Raw genomic sequence first — 19870 nt, 5'->3', positions numbered from 1 at the left:
GGAAATGCATGAAGGGACAATTTATAGAATGGGAAGTATTCTACTAGGTGACATCTGAGAGGGAGTAATACCTAGAGTATATAAAGAACTCAGCAGAGGAAGCATTAAAGTTGAAATCTATATAAGCAGACAAATTAAATAATCATACTTTTGAAGTTCAAGTGACCAGCAAAGGCATAACATGACAGTCTATTTAAGATCTTTAATCATTGTGCCAATCTTAGAACTACATTGAGAATCAGCGAGTGCTGGGATTAAAGGTGTGTGCCACCACTGCCTGGCCTCTATGGCTAACTAATGGCTTAGCTCAGCACTCTGATCTTCAGGTAAGCTTGATTGGTTAGACTACAAACAAAATATCATTACAAAATATCAGTAAATAAGCTGATAAATTTTGATCGGTTTGTTTATTAAATTGTATATGTTAGTGTGTGATTTATGTATATGTCTGTACACATACACACATGTAAACTCTATGGTAAATTGTATTGTACTAGGGACTGGGGAGATGACCTGATGGCTTTGAGAGCTAACCATTCTTCTAGAAGACCATTTGATTTCCAGCATATGTGCCCCATAGCTCATAAATTCTAGCTTTGGGGGAGGGGTGTGTGTCCTAATGCCATCTGCAGTTGCACGGCATACTAACCTGTAAACACACACATAAATACATCTTAAAAGAAAAGAAATGGATCTTGTCATTTTCAGTAAAATGTTTTGAACTCTAGCCACCATCATTTATAACTAAGCAGGAGTGAAGAAGGGTAAGTAGTATATAGTGTATTCTGCGTGTAGAAAACACACCTGAAGTGGAATGGGAAAAGTAAAGGTTAGAAGGTAGGAATGAAAGGGGGCAACCAGATACACAGTGACTTTTGAGGAATAAAGCGTGAAGTAAACTAGTCGTGTGACTATGTATCACCTGTGCTTTTCCACTATTCTTCCTGTAAATGTGTGTGGATTATTGTAGGAGCCAGTGACCTTTGAAGATGTGGCCGTGAACTTCACTCTAGGAGAGTGGACTATGTTGGATTCTAGTCAAAAGAAGCTCTACAGAGATGTGATGAAGGAAACCTTTATGAACCTGCTCTCCATAGGTAAATTCAAAACCACTCAGATTCCTTTACTTTGATCATCACAGTTGTTTCTTGTTCATCTGTGTAGTTGCATGATTTTAAAAAGTGAAAGAACAGTGTTGTTATGTCACATGCTTGATCATATTATAGCAGAAAAGTGTAATTTTGAATAAATCTTTGCATAATTTTTTTTGGGTGTACTTTTAGGGAAAACAGAAGAAGAAGATATTGAAGAGGAGTACCAGAAGTATAAGGGAAACCTGAGGTAATTTACCATTACAGAAAGATATGCATCAAGTATCTGGTGGTGAAAGAAAATCTTGAGCACTTAGAATATTGAAAGATGCCATAATAAAAACCATTTGCCTTATGAATGTTCAACTGCTTATTGGCTTAGTGTCATATACAGTTAATGTTTGTGTAATATCTGAAGGATTACAGAGCCTTATTTGATTGTATTGCCATCCTCAGGACCTCTAGTTAAATGTTTAACCCTTTAATATTCATACTGATTCTCTTTTTTAAAATGTGTATTTATTTGTGTCTGTGTGCATTGGTGCATGCATGCTTAAAGTGGTACAGTTGTGGAGGTTAGAGGATAACCCTCAGGGATGGGCTCCTTCCCTCTTTGCAGATCTCAGGGTTCAAACTCAGGTCTTCAGACTTGCCAGCAGATGCCTTTATCTACTGAGCCATCTCATCTCCCTGTAGTGGGAGGAGGCCACTTATTGGTTCCAGGCCAACTGGCTAGCTTAGACCCGAAATAATCACACAGAAACCATATCAGTTAAATCACGGCTTGGCCCATTAGCTCTAACTTCTTATTGACTAACTCTTAAATTTCTTAGTTTAACCCATTTCTATTAATCTGTGTATTGCCACGTGGCTGTGGCTTACTGGCTAAAGTTCTGGCATCTGTCTCTGGTGGGACTAAATGGCATCTCTCTGACCCCGCCTCCTTTCTCCCAGCATTCACTTTAGTTTTCCCCACCTAGCTCTGTTCTTTTGCCCTATTACAGGCCAAGACGGTTTCTTTATTCATTAACCAATAAGAGCAACACATAGACAGAAGGACCTCCTACACCACCTCCCCAAAGTTTATACATTCTTAGGAAATTGAGTCAATACTCTTATTTCTTTCTTTGGGAAAGGTTCTTTTTGTGTAGTCCAGTTGGGCCTCGAGCAGGCTTTCCTCCTGCCACAACCTCTTAGTATAATTAATATTACTCTTATTTTTTTCAGAACCCTGGTGGTTGAGAGGCTCAGTAAATATGATCACGGTAGTCAGAATGGAGAAGCCCACCGACAGAGCCCAGAGCGTATTGTGAATGAGAAAATGCCTCCTGCAATAACTGACTGTGAAAGAGACTTCATTGCTCATTTTTCCTCAGACACACATGCCAAAGGTCAAACTGTAGAGAAACCATACCAGTATCAGGAGCATATGGAGAAGGCTTTTAAATTTAAGAAATGTTGGAAGGATTTCACTTATTCTGAGTTACTTCGAATGCATAAAAGTCCTCCTATGAGACAGAAACCTTATGAAAGCAAACAATCTAATGAAGCCTGTAGGAGTTTCACTTCTGATCACGATTATGAAGGAAATTGCACCGAAGAGAAATCATATGTTTGTAAACAGTGTGGGAAAGCATGGAGTGATTCCTGTAGCCTTCTCTGGCATGAAAAAAGTCATATTCAAGAGAAACGTCACACGTGTAAACAATGTGGAAAAGCATTTAGTCGTCCCTCACAACTTCACAAACATGAAAGAATCCACACTGGTGAGAAACCTTATGTTTGTACACACTGTGGAAAAGCCTTCATTGATCGTAGAACCTGTTACAATCATGAAAGAACTCACACTGGAGTGAAACCCTATGCTTGTAAACAGTGTGGGAAAGCATTTCTTCGTTCCTGCCAACTTCTCATTCACGAAAGAATTCATACTGGAGAGAGACCTTTTGTGTGTAAACATTGTGGAAAGGCTTTCACCTACTCCAGTGCTTGTTATTATCATGAAAGAATTCACACTGGAGAGAAGCCCTGTGTTTGTAAGCAGTGTGGAAAAGCTTTTAAATGCTCTGCATACCTTCACATTCATGAAAGATCTCACAGTGGAGAAAAACCCTATGTATGTAAGCATTGTGGAAAAGCCTTTGCTTATGCCACTGGATGTCACAAGCATGAAAGAATCCACACTGGAGAGAAACCATATATGTGTGTGCAGTGTGGGAAACTCTTCAGTTTCCCCAGATCCCTACACATACATGAAAGATCTCACAGTGGAGAAAAACCCTATGTATGTAAGCAGTGTGGGAAATCATTCACTCAGGGAACTTCTTTGAGAAGACATGAACGAATTCACACTGGAGAAAAACCTTATGTATGTAAGCAATGTGGGAAAGCCTTTATCCAACGTGATGATTGTTATAGTCACGAACGAACTCACACTGGAGAGAAACCATACATGTGTGTTCAATGTGGGAAAACATTCACTTTTTCTAAATCCCTTCTAATACATGAAAAAAATCACACTGGAGAAAAACCGTATATATGTAAGCAGTGTGGGAAAGCATTTACCTGTTCCACTTACCTCCTCAGACATGAAAGAACTCACAGTGAAAAACTTAGTGGATAATATTTCTACTAATGTGAAGCATGGGACTGTCTGACATGAACTTTTATTTTGATGTATGAAAAAAGAAAGTGGAGAGATACTAGACTATAAGAGCTACAGAAGTATAATTTTGGTTCTTGTAGACAGGTTTCTGTGAGATGAGACCCTGTACACCAGGCATGCTGGTCTGTGCCTTTCATTTGAGCAATGAGAAAGTAGAGGCTAGACAATTGCAGTATTAAATGAAGGCTGTGCTATTTACTGGATTTTAACACAGCTTGAGAGGCTTAAAAACCAATTACAACTAAATGAAATTGTAAATATAAGAAAGTTGTGTTTTTACCAATAAGATAAAATTTATGAAAAATTTCTCATATGGTTGAGTTTTATGAAAGTAATGTGAAGATATCAAAGATTAATTTGTGTTGAATATTTCTTAAAATAAACCATTTGAAAGAGATACAGTAAGTTCTGAATGCTTTTTTTTAAAAACTTGATGATTTACATAAGTATGTTCTGTTTTGCCAAACTTATGTCAGTGTGTCTCATAACACAGAGAACATATGTATACCAAAGCAATTCATCAGAAAACTTATTAAAAAGTCTAACTTATGATATTGCCTGTGTCTTTATATAATTTTTGTATAGTTTTTTTTCTTATTACATGGAATTAGTAATAAACATTTGGAAAATGTAAGCCACAATAAATTTCTCATGTGAAAAGTTGACTGTCTTAGCTCACCCATGAGTCAGTAAACATCTGCTGTGCTTAGACTTCCCTAAGCCCAGCCCAGTGTGTAGTTTAGTGCTGTTTGGGACAGATTATTCGGTGCCCTATCCTGGGATCCATTTTATTTATCAATTGAACAAACATTCTGAACCTGAATGAACAAAGTATTAATTTTTATGTATGGGCTTATTGCCTGCACCATGTTTGTGCAGTGCCAGTGAAGTTCTGAAGAGCATGCTGGAACTGAAGTTGCAGATGGTTGTGAGCTGTCATAGGTGCAGGGAATCCTTACCCCAGTCCTCTGTAAGAGCAGCCAGGGCTTTTAGCTGCTGAGCCATCTCTCCAGACCCAGGCAAAGTGATTTTAAATATAATATTGCTGCATTTAAGGAGGAAGTGCCAGAAGTTGAATGTCAGGGACCAACCTTGACAAAAATACCACTTGCCAAGATAGGGACATGGGGATCAGAAAAATGAGTAAAGACTATGAAGATGTGAATACAAGTAATAAGAGAACAGAAAACAAAGGATAGAATCAGAAGGGAGTTCCAGTGAATACTGAAATCGCCTATGTTTTATACCCCAACACGAAAGGGGGAAGAAGGCAACAAAAGAGTTCTTTAACACTGAGACATCAAAGCATTCTGTTTTTAGGCAGAAGCCACCCTAGACCAAGACCAAGTATCCTGAAGGTAAGTATGCTTGCATATCCTGACCATCTGTCAGGGTGGAGTGGATATATCTGTATGGATCATCTTAGTGTCAAAAGTACCAAGTAACCACATCCTGAGTCAGTATGTGTAGCTCTGGTTCTTGTCAACAATTTTAGCAACCTCCGAGCTCTGTGACCATCACATGAGGTTGAAATAGGCTCACATTTATGGGCCTCCACAGTTGAAGCTATTAAATGTGCTTGGAATAAAACAAGTCAATCTAATAATATTGTAGGTGTATTATTTTTAATCATTGGTCTATTCTCAAACAAGAAATCTTGATTTTTTTTCATCATCATCATTTTACTTTTGAAAATATGGTTGGCAAGTAACTTATACCTGGTTTTGCTTATGGTCCTTGCACTCCATAGAATGCTGAAGCAGAATAGCTTGAGCCCTCTATTGAAGACCAATAAGACACTCTTTGAAAGAGCAACAACAGAAAATGTATAAAGAAACTATTTGCACTGAGGTGATGTAAGTCTAAGGTTGGTAATGTATTCATGAGACATACCTATAAATAAATTATATAAACATACTGGTTAGTCCATTATGTTTTATGTCAATTATTTATAATCTCTTGCCTCTTAATGTCTATTAATGACAAGTATGTTTATGTTTCCTCAGTATAAGGCTTGTAATGAACATAGCCTTCTAGAAATAGAAGAAATAGCATGTAGAACATAGAACTATCACCATTGTTTCCAATAAAGCTTATGTTTTTCTGGCCAAAATAAAAAACACTGATAACAACTTATGCTGGAGAGGTTGTAGGGTAAAGGGAACACTCCTGCATTGCTGGTTGGAACACAAGCTGGTACAGCCCCTTTGGATGTCAGTGTGGCGAATTCTCAGAAAATAAGAAAACAACCTTCCTCAAGACCTAATAATACCACTTTTGGGTATATATCTAAAGGATGCTCAGTCATGCCATATGGACATATGCGCAGTTATGTTCATAGCATTGTTTGTCATAGCCAGAACCTGGAAAAAACCTAAATGTCCCCCCACTGAAGAATTGATAAGGAAAGTGTGGTACATTTAAACAGTGGAGTACTACACAGCAGAAAAAAAGTAATGCCATCTTGAATTTTGCAGCTAAATAGATGGAGCTAGAAAACATCATTTTGGGGCTGGAGAGATGGCTCAGAGGTTAAGAGCATTGCCTGTTCTTCCAAAAGTCCTGAGTTCAATTCCCAGCAACCACATGGTGGCTCACAACCATCTGTAATGGGTTCTGGTGCCCTCTTCTGGCCTGTAGGCATACACATGGACAGAATATTGTATACATAATAAATAAATATTTTATTTAAAAAGAGAAAACATCATTTTGAGTGAGGTTACCAGACACAGAAAGACAATTATCACATGTATTCACTCATAAGTGGTTTTTAAACATAAAGCAAAGAAAATCAGCCCACAAATCACAATCCCAGAGAACCTAGACAACAATGAGGACCCTAAGAGAGACATACATAGATCTAATCTACATGGGAAGTAAAAAAGGACAAGATCTCCTGTGTAAATTGGGAGCATGAGGACCTTGGGAGAAAGTTGAAGGGGAGGGGAGAATCAGGAATGGGAGCAGAGAAAAATGTAGAGCTCAATAAAAATCAATAATAATGAAAAATAACTTATCTTGTAAAAAAAAAAAAAACTTATTGTAACACGAGCACCTGTTTGTTGGGGTTTCTGTCCTGCCCAATTCCCGCACCATTCAGCCCCAAAGAAAATCACACAGAGGTCTCCATAATATTATAAACTGATTGACCTATTAGCTCAGGCTTGGTTTTAGCTATTATAACTTATATTAACCCATTGTTCTTATCTATGTTAGCTACACGGTTCAGAACCTTTTTCAGTGGGGCAGGTCACATCTTGCTTCTTCTGTGGTCTTGGCAGGACTAAGGAGAGCTTCCTTCTTCCTGGAATTCTCCTGTTCTCATTGCCCCACCTCTACTTCCTGTCTGGTTGTCCCGCCTATACTTCCTGCCTGGCTATCAGCCAATCAGCATTTATTTAAAACATGATTAACAGAATACAGACAATTCTCCCGCACCATATTTTCTTCGAAAATATGCATTATGTGGCCTGGGGAGATGGCTTAGCAGAGGGCCAGAGATGAGTTCCCAACTATATAAGTTTTCTCACAACTTCATGTAACTCTAGCATGTAGCACCCTCTTCTTACCTCTTTGGGTATCTACATTTAATTATGCGTACGTAGATACACATATGTAAAATATAATGTTATCTATATGTACATAGGTATGTGCATACACACATATATAATATAGATATTAGATGGTAGTTTTCAAGTATCCTTCACATGCCAGCACTCAGAATTAAGCATGCAAAGTTGAAGGATTCTTTGCTCTGTCTATATTGTTACAAGAAGACTAATTGTTGCAGTGCTAGTGTTGACAGTTTTGGTGAGAAAATTGAGGTGTGGTGAGTAAACACTGGACAAATATTTGTGAGATGGAAATAAAGCTACTGTTGAAAATCAGTTTCTGAACATTTCTCCAATGTGAATGACCTTGGCTTTGATGCCCACTACTGTCAAACAAGAAAAAAATCAAAATAAAGGTTAATGAAATAGTGTATAGATGATTTACTCAGCTTCATTTGCATTTCATTTGTTTCTAATCAAATGATTCCTGTTTTCACTTAAAGGATGAAAATATTCCAACTAGACAAAACAAATAGTAGCACGAAATGTCTTATTTCTCATTTCTGCAGGTTGCTCTGCATTCTGTAGCCCCTTTGCAGCTTTATTGTACTATTTATAATACAGTTGTAGAGTAGTTACTAAAAGCTGGATGCTACCAAAATGGATATTCACATTTATAATCAGTAAAATTAGAACTTCTCTCTTTGCATAAAATAATGAATTCTAAATGTACCAAACATTTTAACATAAAATTTGAAATTCCAATATCTGGTTTGCACAGCAAGTACTTTTACCCATTGAACCATTTCCCCCGGCCATGCATTTGAGTCTGTATTCTAGGATTTTGTTGAATGTTTTACTAAAGCATTTCTAACTTTTCCGTTGCAGCCTTTAGGGTTTCTTATCTGATATTGTGTGCATTCAGGATATACTGGCTTTCCCTTATTATATTCACTTTATTTACTTCCTTTTTATTATTGGTCTACACAAGATATCTTACACTTTGTTGAATTAATACTGGAGAAAATGGACACCGTTGTCTTTTCCTTTAATGAAATTTCTTTTACTTTTTTATTTGTTATAATGTTTGCTAATTGTTCTATGTTGCTTTTATTATATGAGGGATGTTCTTTCTATTTCTACTTTTTTCAGGACTTTAATCATGGGTGCTGATTTTGATAAAATATTTGAATGGGAAAAAGTAAACCTCTGCTGTTGGTGTGATCTTATGATTTCTATATTAAATTAATGTATGTGATATACTGCATTTTATTGTGTATATTGTGTATATTATATTGTGTATATTGACTATAAATTCCTGGGATAATGCTAACCTGTTTGTGAATGATGGTTTTTATGTGTTGCTGAATTACGTTTTCAAGTATCTTACAATTTTTATAGATAAGTTTTATGAACATTTTCTTGCAATTGTATTTTTGAAAAAAATTTCAGAATTACCATATGTATATGTGTGTTCATTTATAGTATGTGTGTCTGCATGGATAAGCATGTCAAGGTACACATGTGGTGGCCAGAACAGGTTTTCTCCTGCTTTTATGTGGGTTCTAGATATGGAATGCAGGCCATCATGATGGCTTGCCTAGCAAGTGCCTTTACCGGTTGAATCATCTCATTGCTCCAGTAACTACTCCCCCCTTCCCCAGACAGGGTCTCTCTTGTGTAGCCCTGGATGTCCTGGAATTCACTTTGTAGACCAGACTGGCCTCAAACTCAGATTCACCTTGCCTTTGCCTCCTGAGTGCTGGGATAAAGGTGTGCATCACCACCTCCCAGCTGCTACTTTCTATCAGATCATGGAAAACATCTGACTTTTTGTGTTTCTGTTGAGAAATTTCTAATATTAAAAACTGTTTTTTTTTCATGGAACTTTTCCCATTGTTATTTTTTATTCTCCATGCTAATGTTTTATATGTAATATGGTATATGTAGGCGCTTTCCCATCTTTTCAGTTTGTATCCTAAATATTTCCTGAGTCAGAATAGTAATTTCTCCCTGTTTTAGGTAATTTCCTGCTACAGTTTCACAGAGTGTGTTACTTTCGCCATAGTTTGATGTTTTCCTATATCCTCATGCTTCATGAATGTAATCTATTTTGGGTGGGAGCTGATCTTACATGCTCTGTTCATCTTTTTTTGTTTTCTCCTCATTAGTGTCTAAGTGTGCTCATTCACGTCTTCTAAAGTTGATACTATCTTCTATTTGATCTATATTATTTTTGTAGGTTTTAAAACTTTCTTTAGGTTTGTTTCTTTTTTTAAAAAAATATTTGTTTTATGAATATGAGTGCTCTATCTACATATGGAGGCTGCAAGAAGACATCAGATTCCATTATAGATGGTTGTGAGCCACCATGTAGTTTGCTGGGGATTAAACTCAGGACCCCTGGAATAGCAGCCAGTACTCTTTACCTCTGTGCCATCTCTCCAGGCTCTGTTTGTTTATTTATTTGTGTTTATATGTGGGTGTGAGTGTGGTACTATGGATGTGTAGAAGTCAGAGGAATCAGTTCTATTCTACTACTCTATGGGTTCTAGGGTTCAAACTCAGTTCATCAGGCTTGGTGGTAAGTGGCCTTACCCACTGAGCCTCTTGCTAGTCCTTGTGGCTTTTTACTGAGTTTTTGACTTGATGACCTCTTCATTCATAAGATTTTAATGTTCTTAGTTTTTATACAGCTATTGAATCCCTCTTTCATATCTTCAAAGAAATCCCCAGTTTTATTGGGGTACACTTACTTGTATTCTTTTATTCAGGATTTTATTGGTTTGTATCTGTTTTGTTTTGTTGTTGCCCCCCCTCCCTTTGGTTAGGCATTCTTATGATTGATTGTCTTTTGGAGTACTTTGATTTCATCTGATTCACTCTCATTGGAATCCAGTGCCTTGGATTTGACATTTTCCAAGAGGTTCATTCTACCATGATCCCTTATGTTTGTGCTTTGGGATTTCCATATCTCCGGTTATCTTGTTGGTTGGATTCTCACTCCCCTCAGCTGCCATCTTCTTTCAATTGAATAGTTACAGTTTGTAAAGGGAGCTGGTTTTTAGTAGAGGCTGGGATTTGTTAATCAGTGTACTGGTTGTAGGTTAGTACCTAAACAGACCATGTACTAAAGAGTCCTTGAGTCATGATCCTCAGTACCACTCCAGCTGCAGAAACAACTACAGTTTGCTGGAAAAGATCATCAGGCAAGTCATGTTAGAAAACAGTGGTGCAGCCAGATGTAACAGTTAGTGGCACGTGTCTTTAATCCAGCACTTGGGATGCAGAAGTAGGCAGATCTCTGTGAGTTCAGTGTCAGCTTGATCTACATAGTTCAGGCCAGTCAGGGCTATATGTTGAGGCCTTATTTCAAACAACCACAAAAATTGCTGCCTTTAAATTCTGTATGTATCGGAACAAGGATAGTATGGTTTATAGTAAGTATTAGTTACTAAGTTTAGATGTGCAAGGGAAGTCGACGAGCTGAGAGAATAAGGCTGACAAAGTAGACAAAAAGAGAAAATGGAGAGGTTTGGTTCCACGAAGGTAAGGGTTTCTCAGGCCATGGAGAGTAATAGTTGAAAAGTAAAAATGAGTGTGAAGGATGGAGAGAGAAAATGAGGTAGGAATGAGGGGGAGAGTATATGGTTTGTAGTAGGAAGAATAGTAGAAAGTAGAAAGACAATGTCTGTCTGCATGTATGTCTGCCAGCCAGACCAGAAGAGGGCACCAGATCTCATTACAGATGGTTGAGAGCCACCACATGGTTGCTAGGAATTGAACTCGGGACCTCTGGAAGAGCAGCCTGTGTCTCAACTGCTGAGCCTTCTCTCCAGCCCTACCAAAACTCCTTTAAGATGTTTTGAAAAGCATAAAAGCTAAAGGCAGACCGTTAAGAGATTTATGCAAGAGTAAAGATTAAAAAATCCATTATAAGTCAAGTGTGATGGTACAACTTAAATCAGAGCACTAAGAGGAAGAGGCAGGCAGTCTCCAAATTTGAGGCCAACCCTGTTTCATAGTTCCAAGCTAGCTATAGCTACATAGTGGGACTGTCTCAGAAAATCTAAACGAACGCTGAAGTGTAATAAAAGTAAAATTAGTTAAAATATGTATAAACGTAAAACTTCCCTCCCAATGCCATTCCATGTAGAAATTCCTGGTGCTGAAAGAAGTACAATTCAGTGCCCCAACTCAAACTGTTAGAACCATTTTGTGGCTACGCAGTGATACCACCCTGAACGCGCCCGATCTCGTCTGATCTCGGAAGCTAAGCAGGGTCAGGCCTGGTTAGTACTTGGATGGGAGCCCAGAGGATTTTAAACAATTTGTCCTTGGATTGCTCTCCTAGCCCCGTGGTACAGAGGTCAACTTTGGATTTCTCAGTTCCCACAGTGGCCCTGCACGTTGTAACTCTTCAGGAGAACCGCCTCAGGCAATCGGCTCCAGGCATGTTTGCCATCCTTACGCTTCTTTGTCCTGAAGGTATACATATTTCCCAAACATGTTCATGAAACACTTGGTTTTATCTCCAGGCCAGTCTGTCACTCTCCACCTACCTGTTCTTCAGGTGCCATTGTCAGGGAGGGGGAAAGCAGTTACCCAGGCATTCTCACTAACCACAGATAGAATTGTAAACAATAGCTACTCCAGGCTCCGAGGTCACACCGCAGCCTTGCCCTCTTCCCACGTCTCACATAAGCCCGAAGCGTGGCTGGTAGATCTGCTAAACGTTTCCGCAGTCCATCATTTCATTTGAAAAAACAGTTGAGATCGTTTCTGTTCAGAGGAGCCCACACTGCACTGTGCATTCATTTGTTTCTTCTTGGCAGACATTCAAGTTATTGAATTTATTTTCATCTTGTCTTTTCTTGGAATAGCAACTATTGCTTATTCTGATTATTTCCTTTCACTGAATTGCAATGGTGGGACTTGTAATTCTCTGTCTTACATCCAAGTCTCCAGCATCTCTCCACCATCACATTCTCCGTGGGCCGTGATTGTGAGCTCACTCCTCCACTGTCCTGCATGTGCTGCTGACTCCACTGTTCATGCATCTTTGCCTGATCGGATGGCTGTGGTTTCATGGGATTATGTTGGGATCTTCTGTTTTATGTCAGCACCTTGGTATTCTTACTACTGTGATGTTCTAATATACCTTGAAAGCAGCTCTGATGATGCTTCCCACGTTATCCTTTGTCTTCAGGGTGGCTTTTGCTATAAGGGACTTTTTGTGCTTCCAAATGCATTTTAGGTTTTTTTTTTTCAATTTCTGTGAAAAATCACTTTGGAGTTTTGATGTGAATGGCATTGAATCCAGATTCTTTATGTAAAGACATGCTCATTTATCTGAGTACACACACTTGCCTGGTGAATTACATGTTGTTGTTAGATGAGCTCACTACCAAATCTTGGTGTCAAGTATTTTGGGTTCTGATCAGGTAGGCATCCTCTTGGAAAATCCGACAGATATTCGAGCATACAGAGGGACAACATGAGGGAAGCAAGTAGCATATTGTCATAGATGAAATGCTAAACGAATTTTGGTGTGAGGACTCATCTTCAAGATATCTTATTATTAATATGCAAGCATTTCTAAATATACTAATGTATTGCTCCCTTGCATTTCTTTTTTGAGCAACATGTAAAATGCTAAATAGAAATAGTATTAGATGTGTTTTGATAATAGCTGATGTGGAAGTCTGAGTGACATTTCATCCTTTCAGGTTTATGCATTCCTGTTGGAAATAAAACAATAGTTCTCATCAATCATTAATACATAAAATTGCACTAATGTGCTTCTCATATTTTATAGACCTCAAATAACAGAGTTTTTATGAACACATTTAAAGTAGTCAATGTGGAGAGACCTAACACAGACCAAAGCACAGTGTGAACATGAAAACTTTTTCCTCTAAGATACCTTGTATCTTAGTTTGGGTTTCTATTGTGGTGAAACATCATAGCCAAAAGCAACTTGGGGAGGAAAGAGTTTATTCCTTTACTCTTCCATATCATGGTTCACCATTGAAAGCTGACAAAGCAGGAACCAGGAGACAGGAACTGTTATAGAAGTCATGAAGGACTACTGGTCACTGGTTTGCTCATGGTTTTTTCATCCTTCTTTTTTATTGTTTGTTTTGGCTTTTTGAGACAAGTAGTCTTGGTTATCCTGCTGAAACTCAGTTTGTAGACCAAACTGGCCTCAAACTCATAGAGATCCTCTTGCCTCTGCCTCCTGAGTGCTGGTATTAAAGGTGTGTGCCACCACTGCCCAGCATGCATCTTACTTTCTTATAGCACTTGGGACCACCAGGCTATGGGTGGCACCACCCACACTGGGCTGGACCATCCACATCAATCACTAAGAAAATACCATGATTTTTCTTAAATGCCTACAGCTCAGTTTTATGGAGGTAATTTCTAAGTTGAACGTCCCTCCTCTCAGATGATCTCAGCTTGTGTAAAGTTGACATAAAACTAGCCAACAAACCATGTATTACTCATCTGTTTGTAGATATTTTCATTGATCATTTATCTATTTACTACTCAGAGTTTATATCAAATACCAACATGAGAATGAGCCATATTTAGAAAGTACCTGTAAATGTATGGAGTGTAGAAAACTCTTCAGTTCTTCTTACTGATTTTAGAGCCATAAAACAGTTTCATACTGGAAATAAAGCTTATGAAAGTAAGTTATGCAATGAAGTCAATAGGCACCTCACATTTGATAAGGGTCATGAACCATCACACTTAGGAACTCACCATGAATATAAAGAAAGTGGGAAAGCTTTCAGAAAATGTAGGTATGTTGAAATTCATAAAGGAAATACTCTGGAGAAACCATTTGTTTGTGACCACAATGTGACAGCGTTTGCTCCTTATAGTTTCCTTAAAAACCTGAAAGGGAGAGCCAGTCCAAGCCAGTCCATTTCCATACCTGCATGCCTATCAGCTACCCCACTTACTGCATCTACCTGAGACCATGTGGAATCCCAGTGACATTCCAGTGGTCTGCTGACAGATAGCCGCCCCATCTACTGCTGGGCTCAACCATGTGAGCCCTAGTTAGAGATGCTAGGATCCAGTTTCCCCCTCACTTGCCTGCCTATCAGTCACCCTACCTATTGTGTCAACCTGGAAACCTCACCTGGAAGCCCAGAATAGTTTTAAGACTGAAAAGTATCATTCAGCTGTCCACAACCTGACAGGTTTGGGTGACAGCAAAGATCCAAACCTTCATCCAACAAAGGTAAGGCGCAGGTATATGTATTTTGAAATACCACAAATTACAACAAATGTCTAAATCTCATCACAAAACACAAAAAGCATGAACAACCAAAACAATGTCTCCTCCAAAAACTAGCACCCCCATTGTAATGTTCCCCAAGAAAAGCAACTTAACTGATACACAAGACAAAGATTTCCAAATAACAATTATAAATATGTTCAAAGAGCTCAAGAAGGATTGTTATAAATAAATGCTTGAATGAAGGCCATGGAAACCCAAACAGTTGAATGAAATAATTAAAGCAAAAATATGATTTATTAAGGAAATATAACCTTTGACAAAAGCAAAACAAATGAAACTTGGAATGAAAAACCCAGGGATTCAAACACAAAGCTCAGAGGAAAGCCTCACCAACAAATTGAATCAAGAAAAAGAGAAATTATCAGGTCTTAAAGACAAGATAGAAGAAATGGATCTCTCAGTCAAATGTTAGACCTGTGAAAGAAAGGAACATTCAGGGAATCTGGGACACTATGAAAAAGCCTAATAGAAATAAGGAGAAGAAATCTATGGCAAAGGTGCAGAAAGTATTTTCTACAAAATTATAGAAGAAAACTTTCCTAAAGATGCCCTCTTCTGGCATGCAGGCATACACACAAACAGAATATTGTATACATAACAAATAAATAAATACTTTAAAAAAAGAAAGATGTTTTTTAAGGTACAAGAAGCACATAGAACACCTAATAGAGAGGACCAGAACAGAAATTCCCCACAATACAAGACTAAATCAAAATACTAAGTGTACAAAACAAAGAAAGGCTGTTGAAACACTAAGAGAGGAAACTCAAGTCACATTTAAAGGCAAACCCATCAAATAATACCTGGTTTTCATGGTGATTTTTAAAGCTAGGATGGCCTGAATTGATATTTATAAGTTCTGAAATGTCAATCCAAATTACTATACCCAGCAAAACTATCAGTCATAATCAAGAAAGGAGAAAGAAGCAAAAACATATTCAAAGGGAGGCTGGAAGAGTGGCTCTGGGGATAAGAGCACTGGCTACTCTTCTAGGGGATATGGATGTAATTCTCAGTACTCACAAGGCGGTTCACAGCCACCTGTAATTCCACTTCCAAAGGGACTGCTGTACTCTTCTGGCCTGTAGGGCCAGCAGTCACATGTGTGGTGCACAGACATACATGCAGACAAAAGACATATAAAATTAAAAAAAATAGACTTGGGAGATTCATATCCACTAAATCATCTCTACAGAAGATCCTAGAAGAGAATTATATTTGAATTTAAAGAGAATATTAAACCCACTGAAGGAAAGAAAAAGAATACTCTTGGAACAGTTAACCAAAAGAGGTCTAAGAAAACAAGACCACAACAATAAAATAACAGGAATTAATAAACACTGCTAAGGAATAATTTATAATATATAATTTATAATAAGCAATAATACATCTTTTTGCTGACTCTAAGAAATATACTTCACCATCATGAATGGTCATTACCTTAAAATAAAAGTATGGTGAAGGTAATCTAAGCAAATGGATCTAAGAACAAAGCAGGCCTAGCTATTCGAATATCTGGCAAAACGACTTCAAATTAAAGTTACTCAGAAGAGATGGGGGAATGACACTTTATATATATATTAAAGGAAAAACCCAACAAGAGGATATAATTCTAAACATTTATACACCAAACACAGGGGCACCCAGTTTCATAAAAGAAATAGCATTATATCTTAGATCACATATTGCCCCTAACACAGTGATAGCGGGTGATTTCAATACTCGTCTCTCATCAATAGAAGGTACCCAGACAAAAACTAAACACAAAAATTCTGGAGTTAAATGATCTCTCTCTCTTTTTCTCCCTCTCCCTCTCTCTCCTCTCTCTTTCTCTTTCTTGTTTTTGTTTTTCAAGACAGGTTTTCTTTGTGTAACAGCTCTGGCTGTCCTGAAACTTGCCTCATAGGCCAGGCTGACCTTGATCTCACAGAAATCCACACGTCTCTGCCTCTAGAGCGCTGGGATCTCAAGTGTGTTCTACTAAAACCATAATTTGACTTGGGATGACATTTTCCTTTTTGTAAATTTTAAGGTATTGGAAGATGAATTCATGGCAGAGGAAGCAATGGAAGACTTGGGTGAGCTCCCAGAGTTCAGTGGCTCAGTGTCTCTGCCTCATCGCTAGAGAATGACCCACTGGGGCTCCAGGTCCGAAAATCAGTGTGATCTAGAAGCTTGGGAATATGTTACACTTCTGAATGTAGAATTTCCTCAAGACCTTGGGCCAAAAAAAAACAAAACAAAACAAAAAAAACCTTTTTGTTTGAAGTTGAAAGGTTGCTTTTCATACCTGTTGAATCTCTTGTAGAACACTTCTGCATGCAATTCCATTTTTCTCCAGACATTGTATAATTGCATTCCTTGTCGATATGTTATAATTTTCTTGCCAGAAAATGGGTAGATTGAAACGCAAGGTGTGAGAAAGCCTTAGCTTTACCTCATTCCTAAATCTTTAGCTTGCACATCAGGTCCTCCTTTCTGTTCCTTTGCCCAGAATGATTTAAAGATTCCTTCGAAGGTGATATCTTGGATTTTCTCGTTGGGGTCTAGAAGTTCCAGTGCAAAGCGGGGTAACTATTTCCTCGGTGCTGGAGAGGGGTGGGCGGAGTAGGAAGGGTCCATTGAATACACAAGGCAACGAGCGCATGCACTGAAAAACCTACAGAATGTTTTCTTAAATGCCATGAAACTCTAGGTTGTTCCAGGGTTGTACTAGCGAAGAGCAAGCTAAAACAACTGTGTCTTCGGCTGCACTGGCACGCAGAAAAACCGTTTTCCCTTTAGTTCGGTGTATCAGAGGCGGGGATAATTTTATTCACCAATGAACGACGCTGTTATTCTCCCGCATGGACTGTCCAATAAGAGGCGCAGATAATCGAGGGATTCCGCCCTTGCTGCCATCTTGGAGGCTGTGTAGCTGCGGGAGGGTCGTAGGCGGTTTGCTTTGGCGGCCATCCCTCCTGCCGACTGCAGGCTCCTAGGAGAGGACACCAGGATGCGTCACAAGCGGAGAATGGTGAGTGTACCGAGCGCGTCTGGATTCGAGGGTGGCAGGTTTGTGACGCTACAACGACTTTGACCAGGAGACCAGCCTCCAGTCCTGTCCCTTCCCTGGGAAGCGGCTTCATCCCAGGGGGAGTCCGTACCTCCAGCTTGAGCCTCTGCAGAAACTGCAGCGCTGGCAGGTTGATGATGCTGAATCCAAACTATGCTGGGGACGATCTTGGGTGGTGAGCGCTGTTGCCCGTCTGTCTGCCTCTTGCATTTCTGTTTGCCCTGCTTTAGTTTTCCTCTGTGATCACCTTGTGGTTTTCTTTTTGTACTGCCAGTTGAACCCTAGGCTTTCTGCATGTTCGGCACAGGTCCCTCGCTGTGTGGAGGGTTTTCTCCTCTGCTTCTCTTTCCTACCTCTCTTTCGATCTCTCCGTCTCCTTTTAATAATACTACAGGTCAAAATTGTTTTTCTTGATTATTTATAAGGCAAAAGGTGGGATTGTGAAAAAGCTTTCCTAGCCTTGTTGATTGTGAGAGAAAAAAAAAAGCCTGGGGGAAGGGGAGTTCATGTAACCGTAATTTTGTTTGCTTTGGTGGGTTTCTCCAAACAGAAAGAATTGGGAGTCAAAGTTCTCCAGTCAGAATGTAATTGGAATACAGTTCTTAGGAGAAAATTAATCTCCAGCTCTTTCCTTTGTTCATTGTACACAGTAATTTCTGACCGTCTGGACTAGTCAGCCTGAGACAAAGACTCTTTCTGGTGAAAATATTTTTTGAGCTTGAATGTGCAGTACATTGAAATTAATACTACTATTAAGTGTGTGTGATACTTGGTGTTGCCGCCTGGGCCCTGGCGTGCTTGCAGAGGTCCGAGGTCAATCCTGTGCTGTTGGTTTTCCCCTCACTTTTATGTGGCTTCTGGGGATCACACTCAAGTCACTCATCTTATTTTGCAAGTTACTATTATTATTATTTTTTATTTGATTTGATCAGTTGAAGCATTTGAGACCTGTTCCCTCCACTCTTTTTTTCCTTCCTTCCTTCCTTCCTTCCTTCCTTCCTTCCTTCCTTCCTTCCTTTTTCTTTTCTTTTTAAAGAGAGACAAGTTATCATGCGTCCAGCTTGTCTTAGAACTAAGTATATAGCAGAAGGTGACCATGAACTTATGACATTGCTGCCTCTACCTCTGAAGTGTGATTACAGACCTGAGCAACAAAGCTCAGCTTTATGCAGTGCCGGGGATGACATTCAGGTTTTCAGCAATGATTGTCAAGCAGTGTAACAACCGATCCGCACCCTCAGCCCCAGTGTGTTGCTTTAAAAAGTTGCATCAAGAAAACTGAGATGCCTAATGACACAATTGTAAATTTTAATGTGGAGTGTACATATATGTATAATGTATGCCAATTAAAAGGCAGTGACTGACAGTATTAGCATACGATAACCATTTCTTTCCAGGAGAAAGGAATATACACACAACACACATATACATACATACATACATACATATATACATACATATACTGGATGGATGGATAGATAGATAGATAGATAGATAGATAGATAGATAGATAGATAGATAGATAGATGATAGATAGATAGATGGAATAAGGGAAGGAGGGAGGGATAGGGATAGTTGTGAGATTTTCCAGAAAGGAAGAATTGAAATATACCAAGGACTGATTTTACAGAAAACAAAACTATTTCCCATTGTTCGAAGCTTTTGTTATGTACAGCTTAATGGAAGTTGGCGGTGGGGGGGTGGTCTAAGGTTGCTAGCTGCATTGTTTGGGTAGTATACTGGTGTCTACTGGTTAGGTTTTGTTTTTCGTTTTTCTTTAGTCAGATGACAGAAGTTAGGGGCTTCTGGGAAATGGGAACTTTCTTAATTGAAGGATTGCTGGCAGGCGAGTCTTATTATGTTGAAGAATGATGTGAGAGGGCCCAGCTGACTGTGGGCGGGGCCACCTCTGCGCAGGTTTCCTGGGTGTTACAACAGAGCCGACCGAGCAAGCCTCAAGAAGCCAGCCAGTAAGCAGTATTTCTTTCATGGGCTATGCTTCAGTTCCTACCTCCGGTTACCTGCCCTACTTTGAGTTCCTGTCTTGGCTTCCGTGATCAGAACACGTAAGTCAAGTAAATCCTTTCCTTCCCTAGTTGTTCTTTCCGGTTGTGTTCTTTATCACAACAATAGAAAACAAACCAGGCTAGATAGGGATGTGTGCACAGCCCAAACCAGGCTAGATAGGGA

At 39.0% G+C, this 19870-nt stretch overlaps 1 protein-coding gene across 1 annotated transcript in view; it reads left to right on the top strand.

Moving 5' to 3' along the window:
- The window catches only part of LOC101980546 (zinc finger protein 14-like), a 42834-nt gene that overhangs the window by 11693 nt on the left and 11271 nt on the right, over positions 1-19870 (top strand). Inside the window, exons 2-6 of the mRNA XM_026785854.1 lie at positions 971-1097; positions 1284-1341; positions 2319-3706; positions 5077-5114; positions 17543-17641. Coding sequence (XP_026641655.1) covers positions 971-1097; positions 1284-1341; positions 2319-3706; positions 5077-5114; positions 17543-17641 — 1710 coding nt within the window. The remainder of the gene's footprint in view (positions 1-970; positions 1098-1283; positions 1342-2318; positions 3707-5076; positions 5115-17542; positions 17642-19870) is intronic.

The sequence above is a fragment of the Microtus ochrogaster genome, linkage group LG3, assembly GCF_000317375.1.
Source record: "Microtus ochrogaster isolate Prairie Vole_2 linkage group LG3, MicOch1.0, whole genome shotgun sequence".
Lineage (NCBI taxonomy): Eukaryota > Metazoa > Chordata > Mammalia > Rodentia > Cricetidae > Microtus > Microtus ochrogaster.
The sequence above is the reverse complement of the archived record's forward strand: the minus strand, read 5'-3'. Positions and strand labels throughout refer to the sequence as shown.